This window comes from Panicum virgatum, chromosome 9N (assembly GCF_016808335.1).
Source record: "Panicum virgatum strain AP13 chromosome 9N, P.virgatum_v5, whole genome shotgun sequence".
In the NCBI taxonomy this organism is placed as follows: Eukaryota; Viridiplantae; Streptophyta; class Magnoliopsida; order Poales; family Poaceae; genus Panicum; species Panicum virgatum.
The window spans coordinates 1,371,681-1,389,615 of NC_053153.1; the positions used below are offsets into that span (position 1 = coordinate 1,371,681).

The following is a 17,935-nucleotide window of genomic DNA, read 5'->3' on the forward strand; positions in this document are numbered from 1 at the left end:
AACCCTTATATTATACATATATAGAAAACAAGCACGGATCCACCACAACAAAAGCTAAACCCTACCACCACCGCAGCTCCTTGCCTGCGCTTCCCAGTCTGCGAAGCTTAACCCGCCTACAGCAACCGCAGGAAATCGAACTGATGTCGACGGCTGTTTCCGATTCTCTTGTGGATGCCCCCGTGGAAAGCGCCGCAGGGTTGAAGACGGCGGCGGGGCAAGAGGAGGTGGTGGCCGTCGTTGACGCTCGGAAGGCGTTTTGGATCAACCTCGCGCTGGTGAGGATATTTCTTCCCCACTTGTCCTTCTAGCATAGTCACCGGGAACGTCCCGGACGGAACGCGAGAACCTTTTCATCCCCATCCTGTAAAAATCGATCCCAAGTACCGTACCACGTTCCCGTTTCTCGATCACGTCTTGGAATTACTTTTGTTTTTTCATCTATTAGGAAATCCACTTTTGCTTGTTGTTTGTTACTATCTAATATAACCTTATGGTTGGTACATTGACTAACGTTTGTTTGTGTTCAACTATAACGTTTGTTTTCAGTTTAGCCGTGTTGCTAGTGTGAACTAATCTTTCTACATCCACTTTAGTACCCAATTGCGAATGGCTTTAACCAAAAGCCTCTACTAGTACTTTTATATCCATTCAAATTCCCTGTGTTTGTAAATATGGTTCGGCTAAAACAAAAACAACAATCCCTTTTAGCTTTATTTTTTGTTGTTCTCCTCTTTGCAATTAGTGTGTCGCTACATGATCATTGTTTACTTTGTAAATGTTGTTAAGTAATTATTAGTTGACCATGCTGGTGTTAATTAAACTATCCCCACAGGAACAATAATAAATATCTTTCCCCCTGTCCAATGTTATGAGAAGACAATGCCAATATAAAGCCTGTATTAGTAGTGTTCTCTGCTCTTTATCCAGAGATCTTTCCCCCTATAATTTCGCCTTTTTTTTGTTTCTATTTGCTGCTAGTTTTGATGAAACTATCTGCTGATAGCAACCTTGATATGTTTGCAGTTACTGATCTATAAAGTTTTTTGAGTTGAATGTGCACTAGAAATATTAGAATGTCCTTATCTTATTGGCCTTGAAGCTTTTTATTCCATCCAATTGGGAAATGATGTTTGTTCCCTTTTGTTGCTACCTACGAGTCTTACTATTAATGAACCCTCTTTCTTTCTTTCTTTCTTTTTTTGTGCACAGGAACTAGCTGAGTATTTGTTTGTTTTGCCTCTTAACTAATACTTTAGGCTTGCTCCTTGTTTCTGCTTGCAGGATGTTTTCTTTGTGGTGTACTTGATGTATTACATTTTTACCCTGGTGGTGTTTTTCACACTACCTACGAACAACTGGTGGGATCCATGGCCATGTGTATTTGTCGTATCGCCAATCTGCATAGGGATGCTCTGCCTGACGCCCAAGATGAAAGTGGTGTATACTCAGCTCTATGCCACGAAGTGGACTCCTAGAAATTGGCCAATGAAGTGTGAATTAGGGGCACAGTTAGTATTGTGTAGTATTGGGCCCTGATAAGTAGTAGATGTAGCCAGTAGTTGCATGGTTCCTGACCATAAAAGTGGTGTTTGTTGATGTCCAGATGGGCGTGGATAGTTGAGCGATCACCTAAACCTAGCATGTTTATTTCTGATTACATGCATCAGCGTTTATTTCATGGTCCGGAAGCCCAGTTTGCATGCGGTTGGATGTATTCTCTGTTGAGCCAGACAAATCTCCGATCACTCGAGAGATTTGGCGGCTTGATCTCTGCAGGCCTGCTCAAGACTCGAAGCTACTCCTATCAACTAGACTGGGAGTGATGGCCGGCCACCAAGCGACACTTGGAGCACAAGGCAACAACCACGGCAGCACAACTGGACCCACCCCACAGCTTCATCCTGGCTGGCTGCACAAACCCAACGACTGACAATTTTGTATTCATCTGCCCGTACTAAAATTTTTGCAGTTCAGTCCCACGCAGTCAACCCCAGAAACATGGCAGTATCCTTTCCTTTTTTTTCTTTGTGCACGTCTGCTTACACGCGGTTAGGCCGTTTGTGTGGCCGGTGTCCACGTCGGCCGCCGTTGTCAGCTGATTTTATTTGGAATTGTTGAGGTCGTTGCTTGCTTGGCCGCCCAAACATGGAAGCAAACAAAAGTGCTCGCCAGTAGCTTTCGGGTTTCATTTCCGGGTGGGTGGTTTTGATTGAGCTGTAAACACTAGCTAATGATTATCTTGGCTTGTGGTAGTATGAATTTGTTGCTTGTAATCAATAAGTGAAGAAGCCAGGGGCCAATTTGCCAACAAGTCTGCACACGATCCACTGCTACTTATACAGCTCATGCCCGTCACCTGATTAGTTTAGCTTGGCTCCACTCCAGAGTTCAGACTTGAGAGCATAGCAGAGAGGTGTTGATGGCGGTGGACGAATCGTTCAAGAGGCCAGGCTCCATCCCCTTCAAGTGGGAGGTGCAGCCGGGCATCCCCAAGAAGGAGGCGCCACCAGCCGGCGACAGCGACACCACGACGGCAGCGCTCCCTCCGGCGACTCCGAGGCTGGCGCTCCCTCCCGCCGCCCGCGTCAGCGCGCTGGCCTCATCCGCGTCGTGCCGGCGCAGCCCAACGGTGCCCTCGGCGCCGCCGATCTCGCCGTCGGAGACGCCACCGCCGTCGTCGCAGCACCGGCGGACCATGTCGGCGCGCTTCGCCACGTCGCTGGCGCTGCCCTTCACGCGGCGGCCGCGCCGGGGACGCGCGGCCAAGGACGACGTCGACTACTGTCTCCTCTACAGCGAGAAGATCGCGTAAAAGAAAACTCTGTGTGTGACATGTTGTGTGTTTTACTTCAAAAAAAAAGACATGTGTGTGTACAGTAATAAAAAATCGTGTGCAACATGTATATGCAGCAGTTTGTATGAACGAACAATCGAAGCTGCTAGTTCTCAGTTGATGCATCGTCGTGATCCCCACTGCTCATCTACACTAGAGTAGTACTAACCATCAATCATCATTGATCCAACAATTCGGATTGAATGCTGATGAGCTCGTATGGGCCGCCATGGCTTAGCTTCGCTCTCAAGCCGCGTGGTCGTGTACAGCGCATCATTATTTGGCAGCCGGCTGTCCACGACATGACCGCGTTGTGGACGTCGTGTTCACACCGGCGCCGAACGCGTCGCTCAGCTGCGCGTCGAGCTCGCCCGGTCTTTGGCAGAGAGTCAACTTGAGCTTCGCTGCCAGCTCAGAAAAGAGAAAAGGACATTGCCCTTGTTTAATTGCAAAATTTAAAATTCCAAATCTATCATCGAAAGAGAATTTTATATACATGAAATATTAAATTTAGATGAAATAAAAAATAAATTGTATAGTTTGCTTGTAAATTGCGAGACGAATCTAATGAATCTAATCAGACTATGATTAGACACTAAATTGATACAGTAATTGCTACAGTGCGTACGCTCTAATGATAATTTAATTAAATTCGTCTCGTACTATACAGACAAGTTTTGTAATTAGTATATGTTTAATGCTTCAAATGTGCAAAAAATCCATTTCAAAAAGTTTACGGACGCAACTAAACAAGGTCATTGTTTAGTAATTACATCCGTAAAGTTTTCAATTGAAATGGAATCTTTGGAAACACAGAAATCGGGTTGTGTTCGACAGCATCGAACTTTCCCTGCAACTACTCTTACGCAACTGCCGTGAAAATGCACGCTTGTGGGCATGGCGCCTACCTAGAGCGGATGTCGCAATGGACAGGGGCGGATCCAGGAATAAAGTATAGGGGGCTGAAGCTTCTTCTTCCTCGAGATCCTGAGCACCCCCTTCCTCCATTAATAGCGCAAAAAATTCTTAGAGGGGCTCCATGGTGTCCTAGGCGGTAGGGGGGCTAGAGCCCCCCAGCCCCCCATAGATCCGCCACCGGCAATAGTTGAGTCTTGGTGTGCGCTTCTTTCCCCCAGTAAACTCTACTCCCCTTAGTACACCTAATTGCTGTATAATCAGGCTTCCAGAGCCCTTTTTAATGGAAAACAGGTGGGGAATCTTTCTCCCGTTGACTGTAAAAAAAAAGTTTGCACATTTGAAGTATTAAACATAGAGTAATCACAAAACTAATTATAGAACTCGTCTGTAAGCTACTATATAAATTTATTAAGACCAATTAATCAATCATTAGCACATGTGCATTGTAGCAAAAAAAACTGTACCAATTTAGTGTCTAATCATAGTATAATTAGGCTCATTAAATTCGTCTCGCAATTTATAAGAAAACAATACAATTTTTTTTATTTCGCCTAGATTTAATACTCCATACATGTAAGATTCTCTTTTAGTGTGATAGTTTTGGAATCTTAAATTTTGCAACTAAACAAAGCCAATGAAGAACTGAACGAGTACTCGGCAGTTTCTTCCTTGAATTTTGTTGCCCCTTTTTCCTCATTGACTTGTGTGGTTCCATAACCGGCGCATGTCAGCACTGCGAAGAGACAAATGCTGCAGAATTTTGCCGGCCTTTTCTTTCTGAGAAATTGCCGGCCATTGCTGCCTCCACGGCTCGCCACGATGCCCGGACCCACCCCACACAACCGGCTCCTCCACCTGCCGCTGCTTGGCTACACTACAGGGCGGGCGCATCATTCGTCGACGCCAACGACGGCCCGGGCCGACCCAAAGCCAGCCTACAGCCTGGGCCGCGATGAAAACCATTAGCCCAAATCTATCGGGCTGCATCTGGAGTGGGCCTGCACTATGCCCGGGATGAGGATGAGAACATGAGGCCGATCGGCGGCGGTGTTCGTGTTCCTCAGACTTGACAAAAACACTGCTCTGCTGACCGTCGTAGCACAAAACACAAAGTTTTTGGCCTCGTCAGGAGTCACTGCTACAGACGAGACGTACGTACTGACAAAAACTATGATCTAATGATACGCGCTTGGTTGATTTCTTAGGTTGAGAGTACCAACCTCCGTTTCCGCTTACTTGTAACTCCCTTTTTTCTGTAGCAAATTTGACCATCCGTTTTTTCCTACAAAATGTTTATGAACATTTACCTTTGCAACCTTTGTTAGTGCTTTATACTTTTATTTAAGTATCTACAAAAGCTTTTAAGAGAAAAAAGGATGATCAAAGTTGCTACAGTAAAAAAGGAGTGACAAGTAAACCGAAATGGCCAAGGTTGGTATTACTCTAGGCGTAAAGCATAACTGCAGTTTGGATTATTCAATCTTCGAGCCACGTCAGCAGGCGGTTATGCTAGCTGAAAATTAAATAAATACTAGTACGTATGTAGTAGTTGGTTAAAGCATGCATGATTGGGATCTTAATTATTAGTGCCAACGGTTAGACTGGATTTTAAATTAATCTGTCGATCCAATCCAACTGATCGATCGATCGATCGATCACCAAAAATAATGTTGGCGTTGCATTGCTAGTGGCATCGAAAGCTAGTTCCGTCCCAAGTTAATAACAACGGCGGTATCTGCGTGTGCGTCTACTAGATAAAACTAAGCAAGCACGCATGCATGCATTCCGCGGTGTGTCTGCAGTGTGCACTTGCTCTGAGCCTGTAGCCGGAGGACAGGTGTCCTGACACTTTTCTGAGCTAGTTAGTGGAGACGATAATTGAGCTGCCTCTGCTGCTACCTGCAGTATGTGCTCTGAAAGAAAGAAGAATGGGCAACAAATTAAAAGGGTTGCAAGCTCGGAACCACCACTACCTCTGGCAACGTGAGTGGAAATGTCAACTGAACTCAGTGTGATTTCATGCGTGCACTCATTGTACGGCATCATGTACCTAATTAATTAATGGATTAACTAAGCTGTGGTGCTAGCTAGTAACAAATCAAACACGCTATTGTTCCGTTCTAGCTAGTATATATGTGTGTATCTATACATGCCTTGCCGGCTTGTCAATGCTTTATCTATATATAGTGTATATGCTTGTGTGCTGTGTGTCATGTACAACCACTTGGAGTGTAAACTGCACTATATATGTGTGTGTATCTTAGCTTGGCAAGAGAGCTATAGGGAAGAGGAGATCGAGCGATAGTGGACTCATAACTACAGTAGCTAGCTAGCTTCTTATTAATTGATGATGAGTTGTTTTCTCTGATGGTAACAGGGACTCATCGTCATCAGCTGCATGCCCGAGCTTGCCTTGTCACACGGTCTCATCTCATCGCATCCGCGCGCGAGCATATCACCACCACTACCTTGCTTGTGCGTGCAATGCAAAGGTAGGCACTGGCCTTATCGAACCCTACCGGTGGCCATCGGCGCTGTTTGCATTGCACCTGGCCACTGTGCGTGCACCCCCGCCGGGCGCCGCTTTGCTTGTTGCGCTAAGCGAGAGCTTTCGTCTCCAGGAGGGATGATTATTAAATCGGAGATCGCCTCGGGGTCGGGGCTGATCGATCGCTACCTGCCGAGTGCATGCCGACGAGAGCGAGGGAGCGACCTCGCTCAACGAACTGAGCCCGCTAGTAGCTATTATAGTCACTTTTAAGCAGTTGCTGAGAGTGATGATGCGCATCCATCGGCTCGGCTGGTCCCTTTCTTCTTTCCGCGCGCATGCACCTGGCCCTATCTTTCCCCGCGGGGTGCCGATCATGAACTCGATCACTAATTGATCGAGCTTGGGGCTCGTGTGACATCATGCGGCAGAAGAAAGTGATCGAGGATGTGTTGGCGAGGTCAAGTCATGGAGAGAAATTAAATCTAGCAGAAGATCGTGTCCAAAGGACCAAAGCTTACCTAGCTAGCTGCAGATGCATGCATGAATGTAGGGCAATTAGGTAGGGTAGTGTGACGGAACCGTCAAATTAAAACTCTAAATTAAGCGTAATGGCCGTTATTTGAACATATCGGGCGCATTAGCTTAATTATTTAATTTGACAGTCCTTTCTTAGTCCACGTCCCGATCGAAACAACACCGATAGTCTCACGCGAAGTTGAGCGCAGATGGCACAAGCATGACAAATATTTGATGGGCTGTACATGCATGGAGTACTAAATAAAGTCTATTTACAAAATTTTTTGCATGAATGGGCTGTAAATCGCGAGACGAATCTAATGAGCCTACTTAATTCATGATTTGCAACAGCGATTAGATTCGTCTCGCGATTTACAACTCATGTGTGTAAAAAAAAATAAATAAACTTTATTTAGTACTTTAAATTAGTAAGATTCATTTGAAATTTTTTTTGCAACGAAACTAAACAGGGCCCTAGTAGTACGTGGTCCTGATGCTACGCCGGCGGCCGGAACATGTCAGGATCAATCACCGTTCATTGAACTTCCAAAAAGGCCATGAATAGCCCTACACCCCTGCAGTGAGACGTCTTTATGCTGCAGGCACCACGGGTCAATGATCTAGCTTCGTCAAGTTTGGTTTTTTCTGTTTCACTCGTAAGTTCTGTTATATCGCACGTTTAAACACCAATTAAAAGTATTAAATATAAAATATTGCCAAATTAATTTCATATAGCGTAACTTAATCACGAAATGAATCTATTAAGTATAATTAGTTCAAAATTTGCTTACTAATTGCTACATTAACTATCCGCTAAACATACATTATTAATTATACTTAATAGATTCGTCTAGAGCTCTAATTATAATTTATATAATTAGTTTTATATTACTTAACATCCAAACATTCGAATTGATATTAAATATTGAATGTGATAGATATAAAAAGCCAAGCCTCTTCTCTCTTCTCGTGCGTTGCATTCCAAGAGGCAGCGCCATCCTGTGGGCCGTTGGCTGGAGGCGCTCACATGAATGCATAACACTTGCAGCGTAGCGTCAAAACTAACAAGCCTGCAGGGCTGTTCGCGTGCAATCGATCGAGAACCGACCGAGCAGTCAGTGAATTCGACCTGTTCTCTTGTCTTGCCTGCCAGGCCAAGAGCTGCTTCAGGCAGGCAGCGTCGTGCTGCACGGGATGAGATGGGACCGGGCGATGCATCGACGGAGACTTGACTTGACAGTACTGGACCTGGCCGGCAGCTAGCTGCTGTGGTGTGGGCGTGCACGTACAGTGCGGCGGCGGCACATGCGCAGTGTTTCGGCGGCGGCGGCTGCCTGCTCGGTGCTGGCCTGGCTAATACAGGCCGACATGAAGATCCAACGCGGTTAGTTGTCCACGCAGGCACGAACGGACGGAGCGGTCGGCAGCGGCGAACGCCAGGGAGACATGTTTCGACCAAGCTCTTCTCCTTCTGTCCGTCTCTCCAGATCTAGTGGCGCGATCCAGTTCAGACTTGAGGATACCAACACGGGTGTCGACTGGAGGACAGGCATTGCATGTACTACGAACAAAATGCTAATCCTAATCCCGGATCATTAGAAAATGTTGGTCCCCGACTCCGAGCAGGACAAACACACTACTAGTACTGTTTGTACTCACCGTGCGTGTATTCTGCTCACCACGCCTGCTGTTGAATGCTTCGTCGTTCACTGCTGTCCAAACGTGCAGTCAAGGATGCTCCCAAACACGAGTCAAAATTTCAGAGGATTGTCTGTAGGTCCTGGTGAAAGCCAGACAGGCTTGCATTGCATGCCCCTTTCCCTGTGTTCCAGGGATCTGTTCTGTTGGCGATCACACAGATAAGGATGTCTAGATAGATGGTGAGCATCTTCTCTTCATGTGAGCTAGTAATATGGACGAGCACACAACTCGGACGGCCACTCGTGGTGGCCCCGAATCTTGTCGACGATCTCGCACGCTCTGTGCTGCTCATCACTGCCTCACTCCGCCCCCTTTCCACATTTTTCAATTGACAAACACCGTACCTTTCTTCCCCGTTTTCAGGGTCCGGGCATCCGTCTAGATCGGCATCTTTCATTAATTAAGCAAATGACTCACGCGATGAACACAGGAGGCAGAGGCAAATCTAGCGTCTTTTCAACCGGATTACGCCTTGCTAATAATAAATATATAATCGATGCAAGAGTCCACGAAACAAAGGTGGCATAGGATACGCAGCACCCTGACGGCCTCACAGATAACCAGCAGGCAGCAGATAACCATCGGCAGCAGCGTCGTCGGCTTGCGCCCGCCGGCCGTGAATCGCGCGCGTCGAGCCGACGGTGGCCGGAAAACGGAAACACCCGGCGGGTCGCGGCTTGCTGGATTTAGCAACCAGCATCAGTCCAAGTCCAAGCGGAGAGAATGACGACGACATCCCAGCATGCACATCTTTTACTACTCCTACTACTACTACTAGGTGATATGACCAGTGTTTGACTTTCGCTGGGCAGCAAGCAGCATGTCCCGATAATGCAAGGATCATCGCATCGATTGTGTTAGTGCGGACAACTAACTATAGGCTCTAGCTAGCACAATCCTTGACTGCCGCTAGCTCCTCGCGCTTCCTCGGCGTGTGTTTGCATTGTGTCTCCGTGTCCTCTTAATTGGAGAGTTCAGACTTGAGGATACCACGCTCTCTGCTGTTGCTGTATGTGTCTCGCGGCGCTGCGTTTTCATCAACAGCATTATCGCGGCTAGTTTTAGGTGTGTGTGTGTGTGTGTGTGTGTTGTGGGGGAAGAAAGAGAGAGATAGGTCGAGGAGCAAACCATGACACCCCATACTTCCACTACTAAACTGCATGAATGAGATCTGTTGTAAAGCAAGGGCCTTATTATTCGCCTTTTTCCTTTTGTGATTACAAGGAAGATCACCATATACAAGTTATATACAAGTTATATATATATATATATATATATATATATATATATATATATATATATATATATATATATATATATATATATATATATATATATATATATATATATATATACTGATGATACAGCCATAAAGCGCAGATGCAGGTTCTCTTATTTGTATACAACTTGCAGATTCTTCTCTAGCTAGTAGCTTTAATTTGCTACGTTGTTGATTGATTATGTTTACAGTTGGGCACACACTAGAGTTGGACGAGTACTTTGCGCGCGCCCTTGGCGCGCTATCATTGAGCGTTTTCCTTTTTCATGATATATGGGAGATAATAAGCTTTTTTATGGTAAGTATTATTGCAGATTGGTATGATTTGTGCAGAACAGTTTGTATTTTATGTAGACAATAGGATAATGATAGGGTAGTACAATTTAATAATATGAATAATATTTTCATAGGCCGGCGAGTTCAGATGTAGATATCTAGTTATATACAAGCTCATAGTTTTGTAAACATACATAAGTAGAGACATAGAAATAGGAGATAAGTTGGAGTCTTCTTCAGGTATTACAAACAAGAGGGACTAAGCTGTATCTGCCAAAGAAATTTCAGTATGACATTCTGCATGTTATTAGTACAAAATTTGTCACTTAACCTGAGGTTTAGTACGCCATATAAATTAATCTATTGAAGCAACTAAATATTACAAATTTGCATGATACTACAATCGATGAAGAGGGAATGTTTATGAGGATTCATAATCTGAACGAAAATTGACGTGTTTTTCTTTACCTGGTATTAAGTTTATTCTTGTTCTACACTATTACTATCGAACTTTATTGGAATAGCAGCAGCTAGAGGATGAGCTAGACAACAATCGGAAAGAGAAATTACCTTATTAGCATTGTTGTTTGGTGAAGATCCACTTATCTTACAGTATGGTATCATTGAAAGAGCATTGTTGAAATAGGTTTTACAAACCTCACATATGGAAAGGCATTATCCCCACAGTTGTAATTTTAAGAGTTTGCAAATGAAAAGATAAGAGGCGAATGACTGAAACTATGATCATAAATGGCCCAAAAAAAAGATCTGATCATAAGTCAGTTAAAATTTGCTAATCTCTGTGATTGGCACGTAGAAGAGGTCGATTATATTCGGTAATGGAACAAAAATACAACTGTTAGCATTTTCAATAGGTATATGATTATCTGACCTTTTAGGAAGGATAGCACTATATTCTGTCACAAAGCAGTTGATAAATTCTAGTAGTATACTAATGCCAAAAAAAGGTCGCAATATGATATTGACATGATCAGCAGAAACTATCACAAAATTCATTTATGCATAAAAATATAATGTATAAGATAAGCTTGCTATGTGCCTGTGAGAACTAACCTGTTTGGCCATGAGCAGAACATGTTGCTTCCATTCTGTGAAATATAATTGGAATTATGGCCTTGATTGTGTCACGGTACACCTGTTTATCCCATAAGATAGACTGTAAAAATTAAATGATGATTGTTGAGAATATACATTACGCACAATAATGGAGAAACATGAAATGTCAATATGAAATTGGTACTATGGACTTAAATCTTGCCTGGACTTAATTAGGGACAGCAGCTTGGACCCACAAAAGAAAGAGCAATACCTCACCATTCGAATCATGTTCGTCCAGAATAGCATCGATACAAAATAGAGAGAGAGAGGTTATAATTTTAAGTATCAATGCCGCCTTATGATGTAGCTAGCAAAATCGAGCCATTGTGACCAGGAGAATGACATTATGACAATGACGTACTCATGAAGAGTAAAAATGGCTATAGGAATGCGTCAACGGCACGATAAAATTTGACAGGTGAATACAAGGGAAAATCAATCGAAAAATGCTAGGTGCTGTCTTAATAGATATTCCTGTTAACCCGTGCAGAATACTCAAACTCAAGGCACACATGCATGCACACAAAACATCCTATTACTTGGACCCAAGAAAGTAGCGAACAACACTGGATAACAATGTGGATAAAGGACGTGTAGCCCCATAAAGTAGGAAATTTATTTGGGTAAAACAAACTTGAACCAAAATAGTGAAATGTTGTTTGGAAAGAGAGGTAGAAATATAAGAAACTTATTTGGTGTACTTGACCTTCCCAGGAAAATACTATATATGCCATAATACATCAGAACAATGCTTATATAGGCCTGGGTGAGACAGAAAGATATGGTCATGTACTATATCAGAACAATGCTTATATTGTGTTATCCATAAGCTTTGTTTCAATGTCATCACGATCTGTCAACTGTATCTATCAGATATGGTCATGTATTATATCAGAACAATGCTTATGTTGTGTTATCCATAAGCTTTGTTTCAATGTCATCACAATCTGTCAACTGTATCTATCCCTTTGAATTCTTTCATCAAATGCACATTTTTTGTTCCAAGGATTTATCACGTAGTGCCACTACATTGTATGGATACTATGTGTGTTCCTGTAATTTTGGCACCACCAGACTGCTACATGCCAGATTTTTTTATTCAGCATATGTACTATCAAATCACATATCGAAGCTACGTTCTTACCTTTTAAGCAGATTCCTGTCAAATTTCAACACTTGCAGCTTAGGCTCAGGCAATCCCTGCCGAGAAAAGCATCCACGAAAAAAAGATTCAGTGAGATTGAGAACCATGCAATCATGAGAGAAGTATTTTTTGTTTGATACCAGTACATGTTATGTATCACAATCAGTGTGTGCTATGATAGAGTTCAGATGTTTGAGTTGGCCAGAACACCTACTACAAAACAGTATCTACAGATAGATTCAAGAAAGAGAATAACAAAAACGAAGGGTAGAGGGAAATACCAACTCTGCTGGGAGCACTGCTATGTTGAGATGAAACACATCTTCTATGATTAAACAAAATTAAAAGTGGAGAGGGCAAAAGAATAGGCGCTACAGATGTGTACTTGGAAGAGCTTGTGTTGAATGAGGTTGAGGTTGCAGGGCCGTTCGATACAGAGGTTTGCGGTCTTCACTGCAGGAAGAAGGAGAGGAGCAGAGGGAGAGCAAGTAGCAGAGGAAATAGTACTAGCGATGCGCATGAATGTTGGGGGCAAGAAAGAGGAATGAAAGAAGGAAGAAATACGGAGGAGAAACTGACCTCCCGCGTGGTCCGTCGACGCCGACGGGATGAACTCGGTGGCCGGCGCCGGCGTCCGTGGCGAGGCGACGAGGAGCGGGCGGACCCGCCCGTCGTCTGATCCATCAGCAAGCTGAAGCTGTCCAGGGACCTTGCCGTGGCCTGCTCCTTCAACGCCTTCTTCCGCAACGCAACCAAGAAGGAGGCCGCGGGCGCCGCGCGTGGCGGATGCCAGGTCGGAGAGCTCGGCCTCGCTTGCGCGACGACGCTGGTTGGCCGGGGCAGTTGCGACGGACGCCACAATGGCTACGGCCGTGGCAGCCCAGCGCTCGTGGATCTGGATGCGGCGCCTCGGCAAAGCTCGTCGACCTCCCCCTCGGCGCTCCCGCTGATGCGGAGGTCCGTGCTGGGGGCAAGGTCGAGCGAACGCGAAGTGCGGAGCCCCGGTGACTGCTACTGCTCTGTCGAGGATGACGATGCGCGGCGACGACCGCGTCGAGGCCGGCGGCGGCGCGAGGCGGGGAGGCGAGGGGGCCAAGCGGGGGTAGAGCCGGCGCGCGCGCGAGAAAGGCGGTGGGACGGCGGCGCTCACCCACGGCTCGAATGGCGAGGAGTAGCAGTGGAGAGGCGGCCCGACGGAGGACGCCCTTTGATTGGAAGGGGTTGCGCCAGCTTGGACGCCGCACTAATCGGCCTCCATGGAGGAGGCTGCACAAGCCGGATTTAGCAACCAGCCGATGAGCTCTGCCGCCGCGTCCTCGCCGTCGCAGGCGCCATCTTCGTCCGTAGTGGCCGCCGCCGCCTCCACTATTCGCTCGGAGGAGGTCAAGACGCGGGCGGGGCTGGATGTAAGAGGAGACAGAGGCGTCGGGAAAGACGTAGAACTCTCTCAACACCACACGGTGGGATGAATACTGAACGTTGATTTACCATCCAACGCTGTAAATTTTTTTTACCGACGTGGATAGCGTGGCTGTGGCCGGAGCGGTGCGTAAATAATATATAGAAATATTCTGAATTGGAGATTGCTGAAGTCCACCTCTAAATTGACTGGAGTGCTATAGCCTACATATATAGGTATGATTATTTTTCTTTGTCGAATACGTAAGAGATTAAACCAAGAAGTTTATATAGGAGCAAAAGAGTCGACGTGACTTGGGTGCGGATGTTGTTAGCTGCATCTCACAGTATGTATGCCAAGCATCCCTCCCAAACCAAAAGAGAGAAAAAAAAGTCGATAAATGCGCATCATAGCCCACCATGCCACGAACTTTGCCTGATCGATTCTCATTCCACTCGTACAACCAGCTCCTCGTACATTTTTCATTAGAAAAATATATTTTTTCAGTTATAGCACGTACATGATTATCCTCAAATCTTGAGTACTTTCCGCGCAGCACAGCAGCAACCCTAGAAAAGTGGCTTTTTATAAAAGAAGGAAAAAATCAACTTTAAAAAAAATAAAAGAAAAAAATCCCCATCAATCCATTATCCCGATGGAGCAACGGCTCACCTGATTGCAACCTTTGGTGGACGCGGCGGCATGCGCAGAAAGGGACATCCACAATCTCCAGACTTTTGATCCGTCCGTGTGACGCCCTGCACAGTGTGTGTTTCATTTTGTAGTGGATCTTGTGAGACGTCGTCCGTCATGGCACCAGCACCTGACAGATCGTGAAGTTGTCTGTCTCCGTGCACACCAGCAACCTGCACACACACGCCTGCTGACAGGTACGTGCCGGGCGCCCGGGCCGGATCATCCACTCAGCTAGCCTGCTTGCGCCACGACCATACGTGCGGTGCATGGCCTTGTCGTCATCGCCGGGAGCGGACCCGACGACGTGGACGCGTAACCAGCCCCCTCTTGCCGTCGGGCGGGGCCGCATGCCGCCGGCCGCCGCCATCTTTGCGAGAGGACACCCAAGCTCTGAAACGTAACCGGAGCCGATGGAGAGGCCGCGCGCGACGAAGGCGACGGCGCTGTCCTCCCAAAAGGGGAATATCAGAAAGCGGCTTTATTTGCGCAAAGCCACTCAAACAGAAGAGGGGTCCGGATTACGATCCATCACCACGGCAACCACTTGCTCCCATGCATCATCTTCCGATCCCATCCGCTGCATCTGCATGCTAGTGGCGAAGCGGCGACGGCCACCACCACCGCGTAGCAAATCAATACTAGTAGTGCAACGCAGCGCTCTCTCCACCAGCTACCCCTAAAATCTAAAGCTAAAGCTACGACGACGACTGGGATCGATGTCCCAGCGTCTGCCACCACACGACGCAGAGCGAGTAGCAGAAAATGGACTAGACGTCCTCCGCCGGCTCGCCGTTGGCGGCGACGAGGCGCTTGCTCTCCTCGGCGGCGGCGGTGGTCGTGAGCTCCAGGCCCGCCAGCTTCTTGGCGCGGAGTGCCTCGACCTGCCAGTCGGTGCGCCACACGACGGCGGCGAGCACGAGCGCCACGCAGGTGGCCTGCGCCGAGAGGAGCCCCAACCAGAGGCCGCTGAACCCGGCGCGGGCGCCGAACGCCAGGTACACCGCCACGGGGGTGCCCACCAGGTAGAAGGAGAGGAGGTTGATGCGGGCGCCCACGGCCGGCCGCGCCGTGCCGCGGAGCACGCCGCACCCCGTGGTCTGCGGGCAGTTGCCCAGCTCGCACAGCCCCAGGATGGGCATCGCCGCCGCCGCCAGCCGCACCACCGCCCGCTCCGTCGTGAACAGCTCCACCCACTGCCGGCTCAGCGCCGCCGTCCACGCCACGTGGACCGCGCCGATCGCCAGCGCGCACCACAGCGCCACCATCGCCGCCATCCGCGCGCGCCGGGGCTTGCCGGCGCCCAGCTCGTTGCCCACCTGCACGCGCACCGAGGCACCATCATTCATCAGTAACACAGACACACAGTGACATGAGGAGACCAAGGGCCAATTGTGCAAGAAACTTTCCACCGCCTCTTCTGTCGTTTCTCCATCGGTAAAAACGCACAGTAACTTCCATGGATGCGGCCGGGTAAAATGAGGAACCTGGGAATCTACCAAACAAGGGACCGCCGGGTAAAATGAGGAACATGGAGCGCCAACCTTTTTTTTTGGTTGTCGTGTGTGTCTATGCATGGATGCACGAACGAAAGGACTATGACGTGGTAGCGGGGCATGGCGTGGCACGCAAAATATGGACGGTGCGCCGCACCTGTGGAGGCCAATTTTTGTGTTGCCGCTCATGGTGGGGATGTCAATACTCAGTAGGAGGAGGGCAGACTCACCATGCACATACTTATTGTTACTTTTATTTATTTTGATTTCATGATGCTAAAAAAAGATTGAGCGGGTGCATGCTATGCCATCCCTATTGCCTACAACCTACACCTAAAAGGCTAAAAGGCCTCTACGATCTGTATGCACTGCTACAACTTTTTAAGATGCATTGTTTAAGAAAGAAAAGGGAGGAGAGACGAATCTGAAAATGGTAGAGAATGTAGTGTAGGACTACTACAGAGTTCAGGTGTTCAACGGATGTTCTTTTCTCGGTTCATGCACACGCTGAAAGCAGATCGAAAGTTAGCGTACTGCCTCCAAAGAATATTGGAATTTGGATCAGTCGACATAGGAAAAATAGAAAAAAAATAGACAATAAAAATCGTGTGCCCAGCATAATCAAGTTTGGGGGTGTGCATGCAATGCAAGGTGAATGGTGAATTGGTGATGCGATGTGAACCTGGTGAAAGCAATCTCAGTGACTAGCTAGCTATCTTATTACCATCCAAAACCCCATCGAATTGGCCAAAAAATCTGGCGCAAATGAAGATTTTTGGATGGGTTAATAAGGTGCGCTTACCCTGGTGGACACGCAGGCCGCGAGCGCCATGGGCACGGTGTACATGAGGCTGGTGGTCTGGATGAGCACCCCCGCGGCGCCGACGGCGGCGGCGGGGTTGGGCAGGTAGCCGGCGAGCACGGTGACGACCTCGTACCACCACCACTCGAGGCAGACGCCGACGCAGCTGGGCACGGCGAGCCTGGCGAGCCCGGGCAGGCCGCTGGCGACCGCGGCGGGGCGCGCCCACCCCCTCCACGTGTCGTCGCAGGCGCGCGCCCAGTGGATGTAGGCGAGCAGGAAGAGCAGCATGTTGGTGTTGGTGAGCGCCTGCGCGGCGGCGACGCCGCGGACGCCGAAGCCGAGGCCGAAGACGAGGAGCACGTTGAGCGGGACGTGGAGCGCGACGGCGATCGCGGAGCAGGCCGCCATGGGCCTGGTGATCCCCTGGGAGCGGAGGTACACCCGGAGCGGCTGGAGCACGACGCTGGCGGCGAGGTCCGGGAGCGCGAAGCGCGCGTAGGCGGCGGCGGGGGCGGAGATGGTGGGGTCCTGGCCGAGCGCCACGAGGATGGGGCCGACGTTGAGCCAGAGCAGCGCGATGGGGAGCGCGGCGAGGAAGAGCAGCAGCATGGCGCGCTGGAGGGAGAGGGTGAGGAGGTCGTGGTTGCGGGAGCCGAAGGCCTGCGCGCAGAGCGGCTCGAGCCCCGACGCGAGGCCGAAGAGCACGCTGTGGCCCGTGATGTTGGTGAGCCCGATGGCGAGCGCGCCGCCGGCGAGGTCCAGCGGGCCCAGGCGGCCGAGGCAGAGCACGGACACCAGCGCGCGCAGGTACACCACGCAGTTGAGCGCCGTGATCGGCGCCGCCATGCCCCACAGCGCGCGGAGCTCCGCCGCCACCGACGGCTGGTCGTCGCCCGCCCCCACCTGGCCGCCGCCGCCGCCCTTGCCGTCCTTCCCCTGGAGCGGGATGGCCATGCCAACCCAACGGGTGCAGTCACCACTGCTAGTGCTCTGTGTGAAAGAGGCAGCAGAGGCGTCGGCGGCGGTTTGTTTCTGCGCCCGGCTGGTTGCCTTGCCTTTGCCTCCCTGCCTGGGGGTGGATATATATGGTCGCCTCGCCGCCGTCACCGCAGTGATTGCCTGCGGGCTGTCCCTCCTCATCTCTACTCGGCTGTTTAGCCATAGCCTGCCCCTGCCTGCTGCTGCTTTTAATATCCTTAAGTATTTTTTTGATTAATTACTATGGCTGGAATGCTGTAGTAGTACTGTAGTAGTAGTAGAGG

General features: G+C 48.4%; 3 protein-coding genes across 3 annotated transcripts; 1 reads left to right on the top strand and 2 right to left on the bottom strand.

Moving 5' to 3' along the window:
* The first annotated feature begins 2,156 nt into the window (after positions 1–2,156).
* On the top strand, positions 2,157–2,976 carry LOC120691355. Its single transcript, XM_039974400.1, has one exon. The coding sequence runs from the start codon at positions 2,423–2,425 to the stop codon at positions 2,813–2,815; it is 393 nt and encodes a 130-aa protein (XP_039830334.1). The 5' UTR covers positions 2,157–2,422; the 3' UTR covers positions 2,816–2,976.
* Positions 2,977–10,104: 7,128 nt separating this feature from the next.
* On the bottom strand, positions 10,105–14,742 carry LOC120693236. The gene is made up of 5 exons (XM_039976646.1): positions 14,578–14,742; positions 12,860–13,523; positions 12,666–12,733; positions 12,281–12,336; positions 10,105–11,194 (listed from the first exon to the last, which is right to left on the bottom strand). The coding sequence occupies exons 1-5, from the start codon at positions 14,740–14,742 to the stop codon at positions 11,146–11,148; spliced, it is 1,002 nt and encodes a 333-aa protein (XP_039832580.1). The 3' UTR covers positions 10,105–11,145.
* On the bottom strand, positions 14,185–17,831 carry LOC120692271 (protein DETOXIFICATION 54-like). Its single transcript, XM_039975540.1, has 3 exons — positions 16,671–17,831; positions 14,352–15,691; positions 14,185–14,248 (listed from the first exon to the last, which is right to left on the bottom strand). Exons 1-2 carry the CDS (start codon positions 17,811–17,813, stop codon positions 15,143–15,145), a joined length of 1,692 nt encoding a protein of 563 aa, XP_039831474.1. The 5' UTR covers positions 17,814–17,831; the 3' UTR covers positions 14,185–14,248; positions 14,352–15,142.
* Positions 17,832–17,935: the final 104 nt, after the last annotated feature.

Excerpts from the sequence above, each read along its gene's own strand:
- LOC120691355 (XM_039974400.1), top strand. The coding sequence starts at position 2,423 with ATGGCGGTGGACGAATCGTTCAAGAGGCCAGGCTCCATCCCCTTCAAG.
- LOC120693236 (XM_039976646.1), bottom strand. The coding sequence starts at position 14,742 with ATGGCGGCGGCCGGCGGCATGCGGCCCCGCCCGACGGCAAGAGGGGGC. Across the intron at positions 12,337-12,665 it reads TTCAACACAAGCTCTTCCAA|GGATTGCCTGAGCCTAAGCT; the intron begins GTACACATCTGT and ends TTTTCTCGGCAG. Across the intron at positions 11,195-12,280 it reads GACAGGAATCTGCTTAAAAG|TCTATCTTATGGGATAAACA; the intron begins GTAAGAACGTAG and ends TAATTTTTACAG.
- LOC120692271 (XM_039975540.1), bottom strand. The coding sequence starts at position 17,813 with ATGAGGAGGGACAGCCCGCAGGCAATCACTGCGGTGACGGCGGCGAGG. Across the intron at positions 15,692-16,670 it reads CGGCCTGCGTGTCCACCAGG|GTGGGCAACGAGCTGGGCGC; the intron begins GTAAGCGCACCT and ends GTGCGCGTGCAG.